General features: G+C 41.8%; 1 protein-coding gene across 1 annotated transcript; it reads left to right on the top strand.

Moving 5' to 3' along the window:
- Window positions 1–9,950: 9,950 nt before the first annotated feature.
- LOC108798821 (glycine N-acyltransferase-like) lies at window positions 9,951–24,174 on the top strand. The gene is made up of 6 exons (XM_018570619.1): window positions 9,951–9,964; window positions 17,085–17,163; window positions 17,250–17,357; window positions 18,743–18,869; window positions 21,698–21,833; window positions 23,716–24,174. Exons 2-6 carry the CDS (start codon window positions 17,086–17,088, stop codon window positions 24,107–24,109), a joined length of 843 nt encoding a protein of 280 aa, XP_018426121.1. The 5' UTR covers window positions 9,951–9,964; window position 17,085; the 3' UTR covers window positions 24,110–24,174.
- The last annotated feature ends 579 nt before the right edge of the window (window positions 24,175–24,753 follow it).

Here is a 24,753-nt window from a genome sequence, read left to right as displayed (position 1 = left end):
ATGCCAAATTGACAAGATAACTAAAACCTCACACTGCGACAAATTATTTCTGCTTGACGAAACACATTTGTCTCACTCCCAGCTATTGTCTTTTAAGAATATGCATTTGAAATTGTCAAGTAGAAGCAGTGGGCAAAGGGGTTTCACCCAGGTCATAGTGGTGGAATGAGCCCTTAGATACTAACTCCTGTGGCACAGATAGGTGTTTGAGCCCACTTGCAGGGAAGTGGTTCACTTAATTGCTGCCTCACACTAGTTATGCTCAAACTCCCTTTTTTCCCCTGCCACTGTTCACCTGCTGGAGTGCAGGGAAAAAGCCATGTGTAAGCTCCAAGTCAGTCTGCTGGAAGCTTACAATCAAAACCCTCTTGTGCCCACTTGGCTTATACGTTTCACTTTGTACTAATAGCCTCTTGGATGATATCTCCCAGCTTTCCAGAGGCTAATCAGGGGCTTGACCAATGGGGGAGCAAAGGAAAGTTGAGTGTAAGCAGCTGGTGGGGGAAAGGAGCAGTAAGTTGAACCTGTTTCTTTGCCCTGTATGGTTTATTCTAAATATGGACTCCAGATAGATCCTAAATGATCAGCATATAGTCGACTAAGGCATTGTTTAACCCTCTCAACCCAGTGGTAATTGACCATGCCAAAGGTTGCAGCTTTGCTAAGTGACGGGAATGACCTCGTAAAGGGAAAGAGAACCAGCAGTTAATGGAAAGGGAACAATATGTTTTTTTTTCTATATTTAAAGCTGAAGTGTAATGTATGCTTGTATTGCCTTTTTTTGCGTTCACAGTGGAACCGAACGCAGATAATGATTTGCCACGTGTCTGATCGCACTGTGGGCAGGGGGCAAATGCAACCTTTCATTTAGTTCAGTTTGCCAGGTCTCTTCAAATTCCAAAAAAAACAGAGATCTGCTAATCTGGGCCTGTAATCTTTATAGTTCTTAAGTGAAGCACTAAAACTGATTGTTATCTAGAGTTTCCCCTGGACCGGACATTAATCAGTTTAAGTGATACAGTGGGTTTGGCCCGGGCGTACGCCCTTTATGATTGGTATCGTAAATTCCTAATAGTATGGTAATGGTTTTGCCCAGCTCAGCTAATCCCCTACTAAATTAGTAATTCACAGGTATTAGATAAACACACAGGCATGGTAAGGATAATGACCCAGGTGACCTCAGAGTCACCCTTAAAGTCCATTTCCACCTTTGTAAGTGTTTAGCATTTATTGTGGTAATATAGAGGTGCAGTGAGGCTGTATACAAGTGCACATTTTCATGACTCACATTGCAGGCTTTTTTCATTTTTTATGAAGGTTTTATTGGGCCTGAAGCCTAAAAATTCTAAATTTTCACCACAGGAAATTAAGCCAGACACCTGGGTCAGATGTAAAGTAGACTCTAAAGAGCTCTCCCCCTTACTAATAATTGTCATATACACACATTAGTTGCAAAGCACAATTGCAGCCATTTTCATGAGGAAATAAGGAGGAAAGCTAACAAAAACTGTAAGTAGTTTTTGTGCTAGTATACAGCTACTGCATATGCCTGCTCCATGTACACTTGGTGCACATTGCTGGAATATGTTTTTTTTTTAAATACCTCAGCAAAGGTGGAAATGGGCTTTAAGTCAGGGGCCAGACAAGCCGCCTTTACCCTCCTGGCCCAACCATCATTCATATATCTGCCAAGTTTGGTCTCATTTTAAAGCTGATTTCATGACACATCATAATTTAGGGTTTTTCTGACAGTATTTGATATGATTTTTCAATTATCCTCTTAGTTATGAATTTAACAGTTCTGGAGGAGCAGAGGAGGATATTGTAAAGGCTTAGCCCTCCGGCTCTCCCTCCCCAGCCCTGCCTTAGGAGCCGGCTTCTAGAGGGCTGACAAAAAGATGCTAGAAGCAGCAAGAGGAGGCTCTTGTTTGTAACATCAAGTAAATTAACTCCTGCAACACTAATAAATTTGTAACATCCCAGAGAAATGTAATATCTGGAATCATCTATTCAAGCCTTGCTTGGAGTAGAGCCACTCAGACCCCTCTTTTGCTTATTGAACTTTGGACTCAGGAATGTTAAGTACTCTCTTTTTATTCTCTTTTATTTTACTGTTGTTATATATTTTGTCTCTTTATTAATATATTTTTCTGTATATTTTCTGCAACATTTCTTTAATTAAAGGGTGATCTTAAAAATCATTGTGAAGAGCGCTACTGTATAGTGAGACCTGTCATATTCCTGTCTGAGAGGATAGTGGTATCATAGGCTTGGTTTAAGTTTTTTGAAGTGCTGCAGCAGTTGCTGGGATCGCTGCATGCTTCTGTTAAAGCACGTTGTGGCAGCTAAGGTTTGGTGTGTAAAGGGTTTACTGCGGAGTTAACCAACCCTAGTGATGTCTGCTCTTAGTCTGTTGACTTGAGATTGTTGTCCCATGAGCTGGGAAATCTCTGTGCAGGGTGAGGCTGAGAGTGGTATCGCCATGTCCTTGTGAGGGCTCACTCGGTTCAGAACTGCGTATAGTCACGTGTGATTGACGTACAGCGGATTTGGGCCGGCCGTACGTCACACTGGTCACATCTGGTCTTAACTTAATCTGAATACTTGAAAAAGGGGTTGATTTACTAACCTTATAAACACACCACGAACATGTATACACCTCTGTAGTGTGTTCCCTCCCAGCATGATCTATGGGTGGAATCGAAACACCTTTGTAGTGTGTACACACCCAGCAGGTGTGTTGTACAAAGCCCTGCAATGAATTGCAAGGTAATGTGGTGTAAATTAGCTCTATGTTATGTTGCTTGCGTTGATGAATGCAGGAATGTAAATGCATTAGCTAACCATTTTTGTCTAAACTGTGAAGCAGCATTATATATGCATCATGTGCATGATTTTTCCATATATGGCATTAGTGGAAATATGCTTTTAGAGACTTTTTGGTTGATAAATACGTTTTGCTGTGTGAAAATCACACACACCTGGTGCATGCGTGTGTTTAGGTTAGTAAATCACCCCCCAAGAGTTCAGAGATGGCCAGGAGAACAACAACAGGGGTATGAAGACCCACAAACAGGAAATAAGAGAGATTGTCTAGCGGAAGAGGCACAGGTAGAATCATGAAGAGCCCCATACCTTCTTGGGTTTGTCCCACAGAGATAAGGAAACACATGAAGTCACACACACCAAGCAAAGAGAGTGGCCCATGAATATGTAAAACCCATCTGAGAGCTGCATTTGGAAGGGCTTCTGGCAAATAATCTGTGTAAAGAAAATTGGCTCTGCTTTTGCGGTCAGCAATGTGATGTCACAATTGATCTTAAAATGTCATATGTAGGCTTTTCATTTTCCAATAGGGTTTCTGTTTTCACAGATTGGATTGTTATGTGATAGTCAGCACATGGAGGTTGCATTCTGTATTATAAAAAAAAAATACAATATAATAAAAACGGTTAGACCAAGGTGATAATCAATGTAAGATTTTCATAATTTTGATGTTTTATAAATTTGCTTAACATATACTGTACACTAAATTCGTGAAAATCCAGAATCGTTCTAGCTATTGGACTTTGGTCAAGTAGGTTTTTTTTTATGGCAGAAGAGGCTCTGTATGTCTCTTCTCTTTTAAAAACTATTTTCTTTCCTTCTAGCAACGTTTTCTTTTCGTTTTCATGGACCTTTTCAGGCGTAGGCCGTTTTGTAGCGCGTTCTGACGGGCATAAAAACGGAAAGGTGTGAACCATACCCATCAAAACAATGGGATTTTCATGTTTGTACGTTTTGTAGAGCGTTCATAGAGAGTTGAACACGTGACAAAACGTAAAGGTGTGAACGAGGCTTAATTGTTCACTGAAAGTTGTACATACACAGCTAAGTGTGCAAACTTGGCATGCTGAGAGTAAACATCAGGCTCTATATATAATAAATAATACATGAATGCCTGTGCACATGCTCTGGTGTTATGTCATCCCTGGCTGGGTGATAGAGGGTATCTGGACACAAAAACTGGAAAAAATGGTAGTAGCAATGACTGGGCGATGAAGGGTAGTGTTATTATCACACCGCTAAAGGGGGGAACTTTGGGAAATAAGTCTGCCATAACTCCCTTTTAAAAATCAGGTTGGACATGAATATGGTGGCTTCAAAGCATCAGTTCCTAAAAGTCATGGTTTTCATACACTGCACTGATGATGGCCACAAAGGTTGAAGGAGCTGTATAAAGTTTTATAATATTAGCCTATTTTTGCAATATATAACCAACGGTTCTGAATGTGCATTTGGCTGTTTCGGGCAATATGAAATTATTTACATGGCTCTGCCCATTGTTCTGCAATAAGGATTAAGCCTCTTATTTTTATGATATGTTATGGGATGTGACATGTGAATACCTTCCATTTTAAGAAGGCTTTACTATGTCAGGGCATATAATAGTAATACGGAATAGTATTTTTCTTATATTATTAGAATATGTGAAAAGTGTACGGACGGTGGCTTGGGAAAAGAGGGGCAAAGCAAGAAACTATTCTAGTGACACTGACAGTGCACATGGCTCCCAGCTATCAACCATTCCATGACACTAACAGTGCCTGTAGATCAGGGGTAGCAAAGCTCCGGCCTTCCAGCTGTGGTGGAACTACAAATCCCATGAGGCATTGCAAGATTCTCACAGACATGACTCCCAAAGAGAGATACATCATGGGATTTGTAGTTTCACCACAGCTGGAGGGCTGGAGTTTTGCCACCCCTCCTGTAGATGGTCCAGATGCAACAGAGTAAGAGGCAAGCCGAAGGTCAGACACAGCAGGGCATCGCAGATACACAGGAAGTAATCCAGAAGCAACGTTGTGAAACCAGCCAAGGTCCACCCAGCCGGGCAGTGCAGGTACAAAACAGCAACCAGAAAGCGTAGTCATGATACAAAAGCCGGAACCAGAGGATCAAGATATTGCGGAGTCAAACCGAACAAGCTAGGTCAAATCACAGGAGAAGCACACAGGTCAAGAAAAACAAAATCTGACGACCAATCAGCAACTTCCTTTGCTGAGGGTGAGGTTTAAATAGGCAGTCCATGCTGAAAGCAGAACTATGGGGTCAGTGTTTTTCCCCATAGTTCTCCTTAGGGTAACAGGAGGACACAAACTAGCGCCCTCCCGTTACCCTAAGCTCAGTATACCGCGAGCTACAGCTCGCGGTATACTGAGACGCCGCAGCTGGAGCGGATCCCGACTTAGACGTCGGGATCTGCCCAGCTGCGTGAGTGACAGCTGGCTCTGCCTATCTAGAGGCAGAGCCAGCTGTACCCGCCCCCTCCCCCGTCCGTTCCGCCAGTCAGCGCTGGCAGATCGGAGCGGGGAGAGGGGAATCCAGCCCCTCCCCCTGTCACGGCAGAGAGCCCTGACAGGATCGAGAGGTGAACGAACCCGGTATGTGTTCGCTCACCTCCCGATCTACTGAGCCGACCTGTGACAGTCTCATTGTCACAGGTCGGCTAGAACTATGAGGTGAGTGGAAATTACTCATCTCATAGTTCTCCTTTAAATAATTAACCATGTCACCTGAGGCATTTCTGTTTTAGCCAACATAGACCTTCAGTGTGGACAATATCTACGGGCATTTTTATGGGTGCATGCTTGGCACTGCACATGCGCAATGAGACTGTCACAGGTCGGCTCAGTAGATCGGGAATGAGCGAACACATACCGGCGTTCGCTCACTTCTCAATCTTGTCACGGCTCTCTGCCATGACCTGGGAGGGACTGGATTCCCGGCTCCGATCCTCCAGCGCTGACTGGCTTGGGAGGGGCGTGTACAGCTGGCTCTGCCTCTAGATAGGCAGAGCCAGCTGTCACTCATGCAGCTGGGTGGATCCAGACATAATTGTCGGGATTGGCTTCAGCTGCGGCGTCTCAGTATACCGCGAGCCGTAGCTCGCGGTATACTGAGCTTAGGGTGACGAGAGGACGCTAGTTTGTGTCCTCCCGTTACCCTAAAGAGAACTATGGGGAAAAGCCCTAACCCCGTAGTTCTCCTTTAAGTTTCTGAATTGTCACAGTATTTTCTGAGAAAGGTGAATGTTTCCAAACATGTGGGGTCAGCTACTGTTTTGTGTGTAAAGGGTTAACTGTGGAGTTAACCAACCCTAGTGACAATCGCTTTCAGTCAGCTGGCCTGAGATTGTTGTCCCTCGAGCTGGGAAGTCACTGTGCAGGGTGTGGTATTGCCACATCCTTGTGATGGATTGGTCGCTTCGAAACTGCATATAGTCACGTGGTATTGACATAGAGTGGGTTCGGACCAGCTCCTCCATCACAGCCGCCAGGTGCACTGTCAATGTCTTTGGAAAGGTGTGTGCAAAGTCAATATGTCTAACTACTTCAGGCTGAGAGTAGTACTTCATAATTAGATATAACTTTACAGAACTCAAGATAATTACATATTCCAGAGATAAGAAATCTTAAGTTTCTTATCGCTGGAATATGTGATATTGGTTTTATTACCTGTCTAAAATTATGTGCTGTTTTGTTTTAGAAAAATTCTTGGTCCTCTCTTCTATTAACATTCCATGAATATTTCCAACATTCAACATATTAAAATTCCATGTAACAGCATACATGGATTAGAGCACATTGCTAATGATTAATGGGAGTGGGCAGCCACCCACCTGACCTTGTTTTTTTTTTGTAAAACATTTTTTATTGTTTTCTCTCGAGCATCTTGCTCTTACATAGTATAACAGAGCATATCAATACAGCAGTGTGCGCAATACATATTTCATTCAGGTCTTATTCAGGTGGTTTAAGATGTCAATCATGTCTAATATTTATACAAGTAGTAATATACTTTTAGCTCTATTTTGACAAACTCGGATGTAGGCAAGAACCAAATCAAGGGTAAAATGTAAAATCCTCAAACATGGGGATAATAAGAAATAAACAAAAACAGAAACAGAAACATAACTCATACCATACATGTTATGATACATTGCCTAATTGTATGACTCCTGTCTTGCCAGTGCTGGCTATTGATCCTGTCGGTAACCAGGTTCGTTGTTCATGGTGCGGGCCCACTACATCCATCGTATTGGCTTATGTGCCAGATCCCCTCCCCCACCCGCAAGTCTCCATGTGCAACGTCTTTGGAAAGGGGGAAGGAGGGAGGCGCCCCCTTATTGTGGCGCATTCAAATTCTGTAACAAGTAGTGTTTGCTAAACTTAAAAGGGGCTAAGATATTATTTTGGGCAGAAGGCGAGAGGGCATGTGTAATAAACGGTTGCCATCTAGAGAGAAATTTTGTTATTTTATTTTCTTCTTCCAAATGTGTTTCTGCATTCAATTTCTCCAAGAGGAGTAGGTGCTTAAGATCTACCCTCAGCCTGCTGATCGTGGATGGGTGTGCCGAGAGCCACTCTCTCATGATGCATCTCTTGGCCGCTAGAATGGCCAGGCTAACCCATTGTTTGCCCCATTTGTCAAGGTTGGTAGAGGAGGCTATGGGGGGTTCCCAATAATTAAACAGTAGTAGCATGGCGTCCAATGGAACATTCTGTCCCAACACAGATGATACTAACTGTAAAACTTTTTTCCAATACCCCTGAATGTAGGGACAGGACCATAAGCAGTGGAAAAGAGATGCGGCTGGCAATTTACATTTGGGACAGTGGTCTAATAATGCATTTTCTCTACTCTTAGTGGGCCTTATTTGGAAAGCATAGTATGCCCTGTGAATGATTTTGTATTGAGTCTCCCGCCTTTGCTCGCTACCTATAGTTTTGCACAGGGATCGATACCCGTTAAGTATTTTCTCGACTATATCTTCAGATGGGATGTCCGTCTTTCACTTGATCAAGTTGGAAGATTCCAACGAGGGAACCACGGAATGTCGCAGGTGAGGATATATGTCTGCGATGGACACTTTAGCGTTTGGAAGGATTCTATCTATGGAGGGAGCTGGTAGTCTGGTGTCATGAAGGGGGCTCAGTTTTCTGATATAGGCAGTGACTTGCATATAGTGTAAAAAGTCGGTGTTGGGCATTCCAAACTTGTGGCTAAATTCTGAGAATGATAACAGTTTTCGGCCATCATCAGTGTAGAAACAGCCAACCTATTCTTTACAAATCCCACCTGGGCTGGGGAAATCAGCTGTGGTAGAACTTTCACCTGACCTTGTTAATCTGTAGAAAAAAAAATGTGTTCCCTGTTTTGAAGATGTCCTTCCACTTCCTGTCCTGGTAACAACATTGTAGATGTTGATTGTAAATGAACATTGTAGATAAATCTACAGTCTGACAGTCAAATCATCATACACTGTTCCCACTCCCCTGTTGCATACAGATTAATCTGACCCAAATTGCCAGTATAGTAGTACAGGGGCTTTTACCAAATGTTTCTTGAGTACACATAGCAAAGGGATATAGAGCGGTATAGCCCTTTGTATAGGGCTATATATAGCTGTACAAACAGCTAAAGAGAACAGGGGAACTGGCAGGCTCTTAAAATACACTGGGCATGGAAACCACCACATAAACGCCAGAGCATAAAGAGTAACAATAAAAAATGTGAACACTAATTTGCTGAACATGCAGCAGACCATTAAACATTAATTGAAAATGTGCCATGTGCCAAAAATGTGAGTCCTGAGAACTCAGAACATCTGATTCCTGATAGAAAAACCTGGCTGGTGGTTTAACTCTCCAACATCTACCAAACACTAAAGGGGTTATTCACAAAGCTGCCGAAGGCAGCCGAGTGAATAACCCAGCCGAAGTGAAGTGACTATGGCTCAGTATGGCTGATTTCAGCTTACATCGGCTGCCTGTGGCTGCACTACGGTCAGCCGAAAATGAGTGAGTATCCGAGTGAGTAGCCGAATGCCGCCGAGCGGATTCGGCTTGGCTATTCTGCTCGGTACCTCCGTGGTACCGAGCAGAATAGCAAATCAGTGAAAATAGATTTTTTTTAAAAAGGATTAAAAACATGTTTTTTAAATGTACAGTAATTAAATAGGGACATTTAAAAAAAAATATTTAAAAAAAATGACAGTTCAGCATCCCCAGGTCATCCCCAGGTCATTTGGGGACGCTGATCTCTCATTACAAGTGGGCGGAGCCAGCCATGAGATCACAGCTGGCTCAGAATATGTCAGGAAGCGGGGGTTTTTGCCCCGGCTCGGGGGCCACGGGCACGGCGCAGGGCACGGGTTTCCACTCAGCTTGGCAGAACTCCTGGTGCCCGGGTTGCGGGTACGCATGCGCGGTACGCAGGCTGCGTGCGTATCCCCGGGGGCACGCGTGTAGCACTCCTGCTCCATTAGGCCTCAGGTGTGAGCCTTGCTGGGGGAGGCCGTTTGTCACTACTGTACACCAGACCAGATATAATATGTGTGGCATTAGTCTGGTCTGGTGTACAGTAGTGACAAACAGCCTGAGAGCCATCTTGGATAAACATGATGTTTTGCTCGACTTCCCAGCTTTTTCAGGTCACAGGTGCAGTGCATGGCAGTGCCTGCAGAGTTTCGGCGCTGGATCCAGGGATCAGGTGAGTATACATTTTTTTTTTTTTTTAATTTATGTTCCTCTGGAACATTTCCGGGGACATCATTTGTCTGGGGACTGTCCCTTGAATTTGGAGATGAATGGTCACCCTACTTTACATACTACTCATTCACATTAGTCCTTGCACTAAAAGAGTTTTCCTTTATAAAGCCTTGGCTTAAAACTTCACACCAACAGCAATTAATAATACAAATTCAGAGACTTGGGCCGTGGTTAAACTCGTTCCCTAAATAACCTCCTCCTTTATTTCAGAGCCAAAAATGTTGCAATGGAATTAAGTTTTGGCAGATGTCCTCATCTGGCCAAGGATCAAGTGGTTACACAGTACATGACACTAAGTAGTGGGAAGGTCAGAGAACAGTGTAAAAACAAGCCATTAAAAGGGGAGCTGGGACTGTCCTGACATGATCTAGGTAAGTCTACAAGGGGAAATGCTCTGTATTCTATGTAGATGTCAATGTCCTGAATACAATGCTTTTGGCAGTTAACTTTTCTTATGTACATGTATAAGTTGCTCAGCAATATCATTAAAGCTACCTGGATAGTTACAAAACAGCTGCTGGGAACGGAGGACAAGTTTAGGACAGTATTAAAGATGTAGATTACCACTATCATCTTTTAAGAGCTTGCAATCCACAATTCTCTATGAGGTAAAATATAACTCCAGAGGACATTTTTGACTGCTGTCTGTGTGCTTACTAGGAAGATTTAGGCAAGTTTAACTCCCTGCTCAACCCTCCGGGATGTTTATAAAGTCCCACTCAATCAAGGGTGTACTTTTTATATCCTCCTGAATGCTTGGAATGCTTGCAATGTATCCCTGCTTAAACCTGTGGTGTTTGTCAAAAGAACAAGTTTCCCTGTACTAATATCTAATAGAGCTTCCCTGGAAATTGCAATGGGTCTGGTGAATGTTAAGTTGGCCATACACTGACAGGGTTATTCACAAAAGTGTAAAGAGTTTGGCGAAGGCAGAAGTGAACAATTTAGGCCAAAATTGCAGATTTGGAAACATTCTCCAATTCAGCTCACTTTTCCGTTCTAAATTGTTCACTTCTCCTGCCTTCTCCAAACCTTTCACCATTTTGTGAATAACCCTGTGAGGTTTTTTTTCACTTAGCAGCAAAATGTTTCCCAGCACACTCACCAGTTAGCCTGCAAAAAACACTGTCTAACTATTAAGGTTAAAAACAGAGGCCTTAGTTGCACGTCTTCTGCAGAATATGTGGAAGCCACACTGCCTCGTCAAGGCCCCTTTGTGTAGTGTGGTCCTAACGTCAATCTATGAGAGCCTCCATTTTGGAGCATATATAGCAATATAGCATTAAAGGATAATCCTCTCCCTCCCCTCTAATGTTAGTGTAAGGACTTACCATGACTGAGGCCTTTTTTTCGTTTTTTGCACCCATGTTATATTCCACATTTTAGGCCTGAAAATGACTTAAACCCCCCAAACATTATATATTTTCTGAATGCTAAGACCCTATAGAATAAAATGGTGGTAGTTGCAAATTTTTATGTTGCGCAATATTAGCGCAACTCCTTATTAAACCCCAACATTTAGTGAAAAATTTAATAAAATGCCCCAAAACACAACAAAATACCAATTTTTTAATGAAATATAAAAGATGAGGTTACAACGAGCAAAACGATACCCAACATGCCTAGGCTACAAATTGCGTGCGTCCGTGAAACGGCACAAATGCACCCGACGCGTGTTTACGTGGTGACGCGCATGCTCACGGGAGTGGGGGACTTTTACATTTTTTTTAATCATTATTAGATTTCTTTTATTTAATTTTAATTTAAAAAACTTTTTTTTTTACTTTACTTTGACCGCTATCACATAGGGGGGCTTACAAGCCCCCCCATGTGATAGCAGATGGTGGTGACAGGTACTCTTTAAGGTGATGCTGGGGGTCCAAAAGACCCCCAGTGTCACCTTTACACTGGAAATAAGCTATTGAAGTGCAGATCGCACTTCAATAGCTTATAGCTTGGCTGCAGGAGCCCAGAACTGACAGCCCATGGACCGGAAGTGATGCAATCTGCATCACTTTCTGCGCATGCCGCCACAATCTTTCAGACGGAGCGCATTACGTCACATGATGTTGACATCATAAGCTGTACAAGCGGTGCCCATATCAGCCGCCACCATCTTAGTGTATACCAAGATACACTCCAAGATGGCAGCGTGCATGCACAGAACACACTGGCGGCCGATATGGCCACCACTCGTTCCATTGTGTGGTTTCGGATTTGGAGGCTCGTTGCCTCCGAATCCAAAACAGCATAAAAATCTGTTGCCTTTGACAAAAACAAATGGAAATTAGCCTTGAAACGATTAAACCAGCCATGGCTAGCATTAAAAGATGCACCCTCTGAATGTTCGCCGTGTTTCTTCTTCAAGTCTCCATAAAGGCTTTTAGCTTTTTCCTGAATCAGCATTAAGCTGAGCGGGACGTGAGGCTGAGGATGATCCTGCGTTCACACACTGAGGAGTTTCTCCATCTCCTCCATCCCTTTTCCACGCTTCTTCGATATTATTGTGGACATCATCGGCACAGCAGACTTCACACGTTCTATGATTTTGTCTTTATTCTTTAGAATTGTGCCAATGGTTAAAGGATTAATGTTATAAGAATGAGTGATGTCCATTAACTTTTCGCCTCGCTCCTCTCTCTCAATTATTTTTACTTTTGTTTCCATCATTATCGTGTGGCGCCTCTTAGCAGTACAAGCTACATCACCGCTGCTTTTACGCTTGCTTCTGTACATTCTGGGCTATATACTGTACTGTGTACAGTACTGTACAGTAAAGTACACAAAGGCACAGCCACTTGTAGCTGACGCATGCACGTGACAATGTACGCAAGACACATGAACAAACTTATGTGGTTGGACATGTGAAAGTTTGCATCTTTGAAAGTTCGCAACTGGAAGGTTCATATGTTGGGGACTTACTGTAGTTACAAAATATTACAAAAATAGAAATGAAAAGCAGAAGGTACAAAACATACAAACAGTTTTAAAATAAAATGGTAGTGATAGTAGTAGAATCCAAAAATCTGAAAAGTAAAAAAAAAAACACTGGGTAGTAGTGATCACAATGTGATTACTTTCAATATTAAATATAGGAAAGGAAAGAGGGCGGGACGGACAAGAACCCTTAATTTCAGAAGGGCAAACTTCAATAAGTTGCGCAAACTAGTGGGGGAAATAAAATGGGATAACTCATTTCACAACCTAAACTCAGACCAAATGTGGGACTGCTTCAGGAACACATTACATATTGCCATTTCAAAGTGTATACCGTTGGGTAACAAAAACAAAAGATCAAAGACTAAACCAATATGGCTAAATAAAACTGTAAAACTACATGTTAAGGCAAAGAGAATGGCATTTATAAAATATAAGATGGAAGGGACGGCATTGGCATTCCATAAATACAAGGAATGTAACAAAAAATGCAAACTAGTAATCCGGGAAGCTAAAATAGAATGCGAAAAGCATATCGCCGCAGATAGTAAAAAAAAACCTAAAAATGCTACCAATATATTAACAGTAAAAAGGTAAGAAAGGAGCAGATAGGACCAATAAAGGACGAAAACGGGAAGTTACTCACAAGTGACGAGGAGAGGGCCGAGGCGCTGAACAATTTTTTCTCCCCAGTATACACTCAGGAGAGAAATGGGTTCGACGTACGTGATAAAACACATAGTTCAACCGATAATATACCACAATGGTTGACGGAAAGCGGAATAGAACAAAGACTTAAAATGCTCAATGCAAATAAAGCAGTTGGACAGATAACCTTCACCCCAAGGTACTTAGGGAACATCCAGGGATACTAGTATCCCTAAGAATGAGATGATGCGTGGACCTATATGGGTTGGACTTGATGGACATATGTCTTTATTCAACCCCAAATACTATGTAACGATGTATTTGTTTTTATTCCGAATGACACCAGATCTAAAGCTAACGCGTTTCAGTGGTTCCTAACGTCCTAATTAATCAGGGCTTAGAAAACTGTCTGTTTTGTTTTTTTAATTATTACCTGACCTAATTAGTTAGGTCAGGTGGTAGCGGTTGCTATTAAGGATTTAGTTGACAGGGTTTTTTTTGTTTGTTTTTTTACGGTAGGGATACGCTTTATTCTGAGGGTCGTGGGTAATTCATATTTACTTTTGGTGCTAAAAGTCTATTAGTTCAAAGTACCAATGCATTACCAGTTCCAAATGCCAACATAGTCCAAATGGAAGTGGATTCCACTTTAATAAGAAGTCATTCTATTTTGAGTGATTATATATTTTTAGGTATCACGTTTCCCTTAAAGTAATCTCGGGCACCGTTTTCACATGCTTGCTCTACCACATTTTCTTTATTGTTTAGTAAATACAGATTTGTAGATTTACTGTACCCCCTAGTCGCCATCAGTATTCCACTGTAGCCATTCAGCTGTACAGATTCCATATGTGTGTCCAGGATCCAGTGTGTGTGTGTGTGTGTGTGTGTGTGTGTGTGTGTGTGTGTGTGTGTGTGGAGTCCAGAGTGTATGCAAAGTCCAGAGTGTGTGCAGAGTCCACTGTGTGTCCTGGGTTCACTGTGTGTTCAGTGCGTGTCCAGAAGGTGTGCAGAGGCCAGTGTTTGTCCAGGGCCCACGGTGTGTGCAGAGTCCAGTTTGTGTACAGGGTTGAGTGTGTATCCCCGGAGTTTAGCGTGTGTCCAAAGACCAGTGTGTCCCCAAGGTCTATTGTGTCCAGGGCCGGTGTGTGTTTTCAGACTCCAGTGTGTCCATCCAGAGTCCAGTGTGTATCCAGGGTCCAGTGTGTGCGCTCAGAGTCCTGCAGCTTAGTCCCCTAACTAGTGATGCCTTAATTGTAGAGGTGAATATTTTTCAGGCTTTCTTGTCTATAACTACTGACTAAATGGCACCCACAACGCCAACAGCCTCAATCCGGGACTCAGCTGAAGGGAAATATATGCAGGGTTCAGTGTGTGTGTAGGGTCCAGTGTGTGTTCAGTGTGTGTGGAGGGTCCAGTGTGTGCCCAGAGTTTGTGCAGGGTCCAGTGGGTGCCCAGAGTGTGCACAGGGTCCAGTGTGTGTCCAGAGTGTGTGCAGAGTCCAGTGTGCGTCCAGGGTCCAGTGTGGGTCCACAGTGTGTCAGAATCCCTGGTGAGCTGTGTCCCAGCCATTGTCCAGGAGACTCAACTTTAGCCATTTTGTCAATGCTTGTGAATGCAGACCAATTCTTTAAACCTTTTGCTGTCATTGAGGAATGCCACTGAGGAATGCTATATTTTGGCAGCAGCAGACCCCTGTAGGCCAACTGTTGGTTTTACACTGGAAGAAAATTGGGTGGCCCCTATCCCTGCATACTAATGCAAACACAAGTCGGGTGCACCTACATACAAAAACAATTATGCCACAGATGTTAGGAGTGAGAGCAATAATTCTAGGGCCAATATTCCTGATTAACTCTGTTGATTATCTGTACAGGTGTTTAAAGCATTGCCTATGAACTGTGGCAGCTTCAAGAAAAGGGTGAAGGACTGGACTGCATGTGGACTGGAGGAAACTCATAATCTCTCCCAACTTTTGTTTTAAAAAAAAGGTTAGTGTTATTGCCAGTATAACTTTTGTCGCTATATTCGCCCATCGCTTGCAGAACACTTCTTTTTGGCAGATTCTATGCTTCTTGGCCCCATAGACTTCAATGAAAAACACTCAAAAACACACGTTTGTGGCATTTATGTCCATTTTTGCATATGTTTATGCATGTAACATGCACATCTGTTCATTCACATCAATGTGCCACAATCTGCTCATTAAAATGCATGTAAAAATATGCATAAACGTATTATACAAAACCCACTAGGTTGGCAAAGGACACTTGGACCGTTTCTTTAGTAAAAGTTCCACCTGAGAAGGTGAGTTTCAGCCCAGTAAGGGTGGGTATGCTCATTGATGAACATTGCAGATATCTTTATTATTGATATCAGGGCATTTTTTTAAAAATATATGGTTGCTAGTTGCAGTACAGTTTTATTACACAGGATTTTTGCTAACTACAAAACCTTCAACCCATCAGCAGCCACAACAGGTTTTGCAGTACTCAGCAGAAAAGTCACGTGATGTTGTCCTATATATTTTGTGCCAAATGTGTTAGCTTGTTGGGTTGCCATTCTTTAAACAGATTGTACAGAATAAAAGTTGTGGTTAGCGTAACAAATACAAACATCTTTTTATTAATGACAAAACCTTCTTGGTTGTGTTTCTCTTTTTTATTATGATAACTCTTTCTGTGCATGATATGCCTTGTTTAAAACCACGCCCCTTTTAAATTAATGCCCACCCCTAATTAAAGGTAATTCTCCACCTACAATGGCTTGCTGGACACATAGAAAAAAAAGATTCCCCTGGAATTTCCTTGGAACTGACCAAACTCTGACTCAATGAGTTTCGTCCCAAATTGACTACTTTGTCCTGGAGTAAAAAAAAAGTAAAAGTGAAGGAAGACCCAAAGTTTTTTTTGAAAATAATTTTGTTTTGCTTTACTTTACTTTTTTTTGTTTGCACTTGTAAATGCTGTATTTCTTTCACAACTGTGGGAGCTATGGATCATTTATCTATGTGCAGCGAACAGTGTTTAAGAATATCTGATAGATCTAATAGGCAGCCCAACAGCCAATTGTAAGAGCACACAGCAGGTTTACTAGGCTGCTGTTATTTGAGGGACGGTGACTTAGCATTGTAAGCATTGTAAGCATGCCACATGCCACATTGTAAGCATGCCACTAGAAGTTTTGTTACTGGCAGGTTTTCCAGGGTAGACACTTTTCAACTGATTCACAGTTAGGTGTGAAACTAAGCATATTGAAAATAGATTAAAGTAGGCTATACATGAAGCACATTTTGTCTAGTTCTGCATGAACCTGCTGAAATTTGCTCAGTGGGTGCCACTGTTGGAACCCTTCTGCCTGGTATCCCTCAATCAGCTGATCGAAGGAGCAGGTCGGAAAATTATCAGCCGTACGGAGTTTGCAGCCAATCAGCCTCAAGCTCCGTTCGGGCATTTTGACAGCAGCCGCTGCCAGAATACAATGCAAAGCAGTAGGGGATTCCTCCATCCACACTTCTAAGCGTGGATGGAGGAATCTGTTATATATTCTTCATTCAGCCCGCAGGTTGTACAAAGAAAATATAACTGCATACCCAGTCATAGGGTGTGTGCTAAACATGCTGAAAAATAGGTTTACAGATTACATACACTTTAAAGTTTAATTTCAGTCAAAACATGTTTAGTTCTGGATATAGGACAGCAGGTTGTTATTGCTGTTTCCAATGGGAACAAATTGAAAAATAAAATACATATTTAGATCAAGTGGAATGGTTACAAGTACTCATAATGTTTTATTGCTGGTTGTACCCTCCTGTGCTGGTGACAAATGCACACCCTAAATCTTGAACCAGTGTCAATAGGACAAGATATGACGGAAAATCTATTGAATGTGCTTTTCTTTCCACAGAATGCTTGTCTTGACTTGCTCCTCAAAACTTTCTGCTCTGAGACAACTTTTAACCCACAGCTTTCCAGAATCGCTAAAGGTGGGTCAGAGGTGTTTTTATAAAGTATTACTCCATCTGAGTATGTTAGTTGTGTAACTTAATTCTTATTATGTCTATCGTTTTAGGCATGTGGAGCTCTACATCATGTGATCATTGGCAACCCATTCAAATTAGAGGTCCTGGTTGACCAGTGGCCAGACTTCTCCACCGTCATATGTCGCCCCTCATTGGAGGTGGGTTTAAACAACAACACAACTGGTGCCTAACTTTCCCTGACTTTATGACAGTTTATTGTCCAATGAAATTGCCTTTTTTGACCATTAAGGCAGTCTTATTAGACAGTGGAATGACAGTTCAGAGGGCTAAAGTTTTTCTTTTTTATTCAAAATGTTTGATTTCCCCATCCACACTAAATAGATGGATGGAGGCATCTCCTGCTGCTGGCTGCTGATTCACTGTTCTGCCAACAATTTTCTGCCTAGTACCTTCAAGTTTCCAATCAAAGTTTGTTAAGTCGGGTAGCCAGCATTAGCCATGATGTCCGATAAAGTCGGCACCAGTAATAAAGTGAAAATAAACCAGAAAGGGGCACAGAAGATATTTTCTTGCATAATAAAGAAACATAAACATACTTACAGCACTGGTCCCTAGGAGAATACTAACTATGTTGACCTCTAGGCAAGCAGCTAAATACACAGTTGAAATACCTATATGGGAACTTGTGATCCAGGCACGCCTGCAGGGCAGTAACACCAGATCTTCTGTCTCCAACACAGAAGGAGAACAGCTTGTTAAAAAACATGCTTCCAACCTACCTTGGAGGTTAAGTTTTTGTCTGTGATATATGGCCTGGATCACAAAAGTGGGTGACAAATCTGTTGTAGGGCTGTAACCAACTAATTGATTAATCAATAATAATCGATAACGAAAATAGTTGATAAATATTCTCATGATCTAATAGTTGGTTGGATTCCCTAGCTCTCTCCTCCATGCTGGGAGGAGGGCACGGTAAGCAGTGGGCGGGTGCAATAGCCAGCCTGATATTGGCTATTGCAATATGAAATGACCAATAGCAGGCTGGCTATTGCACCAGCCCACTACCTGCTGTATTTACATTCAGCTGTCATCTGCAGAATATTGCCTGGGTAACTCTACAGAACATACTCTAAGCAGCAGATGGTGCTAGAACGTAAGAGAAGTTAAACCACAAGTATTGTATAGCATGCACATTTGTTAACAACTGTAATATAGATATAAATATAAAAATAACCTGTGTTATGTTTAATTATAGTCCATGAACTCAAAGAGATCACCCTTTAATTTCTGCGTGGTTACTAGGACAGGAATTCGGGAAAAATCTGCCCAGTAGGGACACCGACAGCAGTAAATGCCTGTTACTACTCAATCCAAAACTAAAATACAGTAAATTGATTGGGGTTGCACTTTAATATCAGGTATCTAAAGTTTTGTTTGGCCACCTATACCATCTCAATGGGGTTTTATGTGATTTCTTGATTAAATGGTAATGTTTGATCAGTAGGAAGCAATAATTATTATATTATGTATTGCCCCTTATATGTTTATATTTGCATTGCATATTCTGTATTTCCTTGTTTAGGACATGAAGGGCCCCTCAGATCCTTATACCAATACATACTTTCTGTTCAGTAAAGAACCTCAGAATCTTCGCCAAATGCTGGAGGATCCCCACGCTGTAAACTGGAATCAAGATCTTCAAATAAATGGTGAGGAGGGAGTTCTAAATATGTTAAAAGTCATCTTTGGGCAAACAAAAAAGTACTCTTGCCCTGGGGCAACCCTGAACTTCAATAGTTAATCTGTCATTTTTGTTTAGGGGTCAGAGTAAAGCAGATTTACCTAAATGGTCCCCGCTCCCATGGCAGTCATTGCTCTCCTCCTATCCCCTTTTGTTCCAGCTGGTGAAATGTCCATCGGCATCCTCACATCTAATGTAGGTCTATGGAATCTGCAGTAGACGTGATGGCATCAGTGATCCTAAGACCGCCGGAGCGAAGGGGAAAACGGGGTGTGGAACCTGGACTACACCCTTAAGGGAGCAGGTAAGTAAATCTGCTTCACTACAATCTGCTAGTATTTAAAGCTTTCTGGGGGTTCTTTTTATTAGTAAAATAAATACACTGAAATGTTGATTTTTCTTTTTATGAAAATATGGTTGGTAAGGGTCCTGTTAAAAAAGAGGCTTAGTTACTGCTTTAAAGACTGCACAGATTACAGTGAAATACATATACTACACTACTGTTTTTTTTATTATTAATGGTTTGCTTCACTACAATATTTGGGGTATTTTTTTCTGGGATTAAATTACAAATAATTAAATTACTTAAAAATACTGAAATATGTATTTCTTTATTTAAAAAAGGCTGTGATAGTCCTCATCAAATTGGGACTTGAGGTCAAAATATGAATACTGGGAACATACTCACTACATTATTTTGGGTGTTTTTTTATGGGAATACTATAATGTTCATTCACAATTACAAATAGCTGTTGGGGGTCCTAGTCAAATTGGGGCTTAAGTGCAAATAAATTAAATTTGGGAATGTACTCACTACAATATTGGGGTTGTGTTTTCTGGAAATAAATGATACTGTAATGTTGATTTCTACATTTCAAAATGTCTCCTTGGGGTCCTATTCAAATTTGGGCTTGAGCACAAATAAATTACATATGGGAACATTCTCGCTACAATATTTGTGATGGGTTTTTTTCCGGCAATAAATTACACTGTAATGTTGTTTTCCTAATTTTACAATGTCTCTTGGTGGTCCTGTTCAAATTGGGCCTAGTGTTAATACGTTTTATACTATGAACGTAGGCAAAAAATAACATTTTATGGTCTTTCTTCTGTGAATAAATTACACTGTAATGTTGACTTACAGATTTTACAATGGCTGTGGGGGGTCCTTTTTAAAAAGGGGACTACTACAAGTACTACAATACTGTGTACTTAATATGCTCAAGGCAGAAGTTCATGTACATACAGCTAGTAGGGGTCGGGAAGGGTCTGCATCTGCATACAGAAAAAAAAAAAATCTAAAACCATAAATTCACTCTTTGACATGGATAGCAGACTCCTTGGACTAGACTATTGGATGTCCAGTCCGGACCACTGGCCATATCTAGGACAGTACGCTGACATTTTTATATCACTATAAATCCTGCCTGGTCCCTATTTGTGAAAATGTGTCCAAGCTAAAAGTAAAGTCATGGCTTAACATACAATTCAAGGCATAGTTGTGGCAATTGATGTTACAGCAACCAGGTCCCTATGATTTTTTTTTTGCCTGTAAAAGGAGAAGCTGAATACATATCTGGCTGACAGTCATTTTTTTCCATTGCTATCTGACACTTCTAGGTGTGTTGCATAGCATGTTACCAGCTCTATGGTTCCTCTCATTGGCCACAATGTCACTGCAGGACACTATGGTGACATAGAAGCCAACAGAAAGAATCATGGAGTGCAGCAAGGGCACATATTATTTTAAGTCAATTTTAAAAATGAAATAAAATTACTATTTGACTTGCTGCTCACTAGAGAGGTATATATTCAGCCTTTTTTTTATAGGATGATACTGGCTAAAATTTCTCATAGTGACAGAGTCGCTTGAAGAAACCCCACCATCATTATTGATCCTTATTTTGGCCCTACTAAAGGCTTAATAGCTAATTTGATTTAAAAAAAAAAACAACAATTGGCAACTGTGCCCATTTAGACAGTCACCTTCAATCGGAAAGTGTATCGGTTTTGTACATATTTTTTCTTTATTCATTATGCTCAGGACTAACAAAATCCTTTTATTCGGGTAAATATAAAATATTGCAAATGGATAAATGTATAGCAGGCGTATCTATTGACTTTTTTTTCCATACACATATAAGTGAGAGCAGTGTCTCCTCCCCATCCATTCATTTTTGGCTCCATTCAAGACTTCAGTGTCTCAAGCTTCTGCTGTATCTTTTCTTCAGAATACCTATAGTGCTCTTGGAATCCTACATGTTTTGTTGTATATATCCTTTGAAATATGCAAAAAGAAAAGCGTGTATTAAAATTGAAATGCTAGAGATCATAAAACTACTCACATTTAAAAGTTAGAAAACAAGCGGTGTATGTACACCATAACCAGGAACAGGCCTGTAAATCTGACGTGTTTCCCCCTTCTTCAGAGCTTCCTTTAAAATATATTAAAATGTGTATTTGTAAATCTGCAAAGATTTTATATAATTAGAAAATAAATAAAGCAACAGTTTAAAAAGGTATAAACACCAAAAAAAAAAAAACACACAGCAAAAAAATGCACATTTTTACACATGCATTTGTGGATATTACTATAGCAGCAATGTGCAGAATCCGCCCAGAAAATTGTGCTTGGACTTTTTTGTGGAACATACCAATAAATGCAGAAAACCGCTAATGTGTGAACGGAGCCTAAAACTTTATAGTTTTCTGTTAATCTTGTTGACTCTAACACCCCCCCCCCCCCCTTCCCATACCCACCTCCTGACTAATATTATATTATTATTACATACACAGGTTGCCAGCCAACACTGGGATGTGTGCTGCAAGAGGTCAGTTCCAAACACGGGAGGCATATGCACACGACCAGTAACTTTCTATATATGATGGACAGGATGAGGGATGAAGAGCTTGAGAAGATCAACAGTATAAGGTATGGAGAGGTAAAACAGTGCTCCTCAGTCAGAAGGTCTAAGACATATGTGGCTGTCAGGTGACTATGCTGTTGCCCATGGTAGGTGCTCAGAACTTGTCTGAACACCTTGTAGGATTTAGACTTCACATTTTGTATCTATTGATTGAGATTTTTTTTAAGTTCACACAGTTATAAAGTATTATAGTACATCCAGTCATACTAATAGTGTTCTCAGGATCCCTGCCAGGATTTCCAGTATCCCTGCGAGGACTGCTAATGGAAAGCACATGATTTCTACTTGGTGGCTTCCAGGCTGGTTCATCACGACTCGACATCAGCACAAGGATTTTTGCCTTACATCTGAATGACCAGTCAGCATATCTGCATTAAAGTGACACTAAACTCAGGAATTCAATCTTAATACACATTCAAGTACCTTAACTGTTGACAAAAATGTATCTTATGTGCATATCACTCAGCTGCAGATCCTCAAATCATCTCTGAATTGGTGCTGACACTGTCCTATCTTCTGGAGGGTGGCTACTTTTGTTTACCATGATCCCTGTGTGTTGTAAAATATCAATACAAAGGAGTAAACTAAATGTGAGATTGTAGTCCAACCCTGGAGCGAGCTTGGAGCCCCACATCCCAGTCACACACTTATTTTTTTCAGCTTAAAAAATAGCTCTGACATATACTGTTGTTCTGTACAGAGAACACTGAGCGAGTCACATAAGTCTCTGTACAGAGGAGCTTACACTCTAATGCAGAATACCATCAGCTATAAGGGGCTACGAATCCCAGCAACGCATTATATAGCAATGCAGAATAATAGTATATGAATTTAGTACATACTTTGTGCTGGCACTCTGCTCCGAGGTGCCAGTCTGATGTCTCGGACAGAGGGTCTCAGGAGGGGTGCGTAGGGTCCCAGGAGGGTTGCATAAGGTCTCAGAAGTGGAAGATGTGCAGGCGGCGGAAGCCCTGTAAGCAGGCGCCATACGTTTCCCCAGAAGGCTGCTGTATGGTACCTAATGCAGCTGAATCAATTTGAAATATTAAATTGCCGAAGTGCAGAGGTCAGTTGTAAAGCAGTGTGCAGAGGTCAGTGGTGTGATGCAGAGTGCAGAAGTCAGCGGTGTGACGCAGAGTATGTTTTACAGCAATGCAGAAAAATTCAATCAGTTATAAAGGACTGTAAATAATGACATTTTACAACATAGTGAATGTAATCACCTCTTCTGACTGTCCTCTTGGCTGGTCTGCTTCAAGTAGTTTCTGATAAAGTTCATACCCTGTGTGTGGAAGATTGCACAGCCATGGGCTCTTTAATCAGATGGCTGCTCGCTAAGTCCTAATGGTCGAGGCCCCAGCACTGCCGTATAATGTGCCTGGTTGCCTTCAGCACTATTCTGCTTGTATGCAGCAGTGTTTTCGTTCCTTCAGCTCCCTCCTCAGTATGTGGCGGCCCGGGGTCCCCCCCATCTCTGAGCTGGGATTATCTCCTGACCTCTTCGTACCTTCCTCCCCAAGGCCCAGATCTCCTCCGTGATGTGCTCCTCGAACAGTCTCAGTGTTGACTTCGATGACTGCCCATTGCAAACACTTACAGCTCGGTCCGGAACGCTGGAAGGGCTACCGATCCCAGCAGGCCGTGAGGGGGGAGCTCTGGGCCGCTCTGCAGACATGCTGGCGCAAGGCATAATGGGAATTGTAGTCTGAATGGGAAAGGGGCCGCAGGCCCCCTCCTGGCCACGGGCCGCCCATGGCATGAACATGACCATTCTCCAGTCATTCCCTGGTGCACATTCTTTTAAAGGCTTGGTTTCTGTTCTAAGTAAAATTTTAAAGGGGAACAGTAAACAAACATAGTTAATCTGTTTTTTACATTTCATTCCAGGGATTTGCAGTTCTCATCACTCCTCCCAGATGAAGCACCTCTCGTGAATGCCATCTGGGGCTATGGCGGTAATGATCGAAGTGAGCGTTACCTAAGTCGGTGCATCCAGAGCTTCCCCACAGTATGCATGAGGAGAGGAGGTGTAAGAGAGCCCCTTGCATGGGTGATGAGTGAGCAGTCTGCGGAAATGCGCATGGGCTACACAGACAAACTTTATCGAGGCCAAGGAGTGTTTCGTACCATGATCAGAAAACTAGCCACAAACTTGGAGTCCATTGGAACTCCGCTGTACTGTCACGTGGCCCCGGACAACAAGAGCAGTCAGGCTGCTACATTGGCAGCTGGCTTCCCGATGGCAGGGAGATGGCAGCAGTGGAATTTTCAGCCTTTGTAAATTTCTGGACTGTGTCTCTTTCAACCTATTTCATGGTGTTTAGGTATTAATATGTAAAAGCAAAATGACATATAGTACATCTTAAAATGTAACTCAATCCAAAACATATTTTAATTTTGTATAGATTGGGATGGAGTTTAAACTTCTGTCAGAATATGTATTGGTGTCTTTAGCCCAGTGGGGAGATTTAGCCTCACTTCCTATCCCAGTGACAGTGTTGTCACTGAGACAAAAATTGAGAAAAATCTCGAATGAGGACCCTAACATCCGCAGAGGTACTGCAGAGTGCGCTGTGTTAGGGCGGCTTATTCAATTGAATGGGGTGCTACCACAGCTAAATTGCACTCATAAAGCGTGTGCACCTTCTTTTAGATTGCATCACACCACATGGTAACAGATTACCACACAATGTGGTGTAATACAATGCATATATGAAGGCTAGGTGCATTGGGCTGCTATTAAGAAATAATGGCACCACAGTGCACCTAACATTGCAACATTTGATGTGTGATCACATGCAATGTAAAGGTGTTAACGGAGGCTGAAAGTGCCTTTTCTGTAAGTCTTGGTAAGAGAGATTCCCCCTCACTTCCTAGTATCACCAGGACAGAAAGAGCTAGCTGGTATTTACCCAATCCAAAATG

Source organism: Nanorana parkeri, unplaced genomic scaffold (genome assembly GCF_000935625.1).
Source record: "Nanorana parkeri isolate BGI_ZX_2015 unplaced genomic scaffold, ASM93562v1 scaffold1563, whole genome shotgun sequence".
Lineage (NCBI taxonomy): Eukaryota > Metazoa > Chordata > Amphibia > Anura > Dicroglossidae > Nanorana > Nanorana parkeri.
The sequence above is the reverse complement of the archived record's forward strand: the minus strand, read 5'-3'. Positions and strand labels throughout refer to the sequence as shown.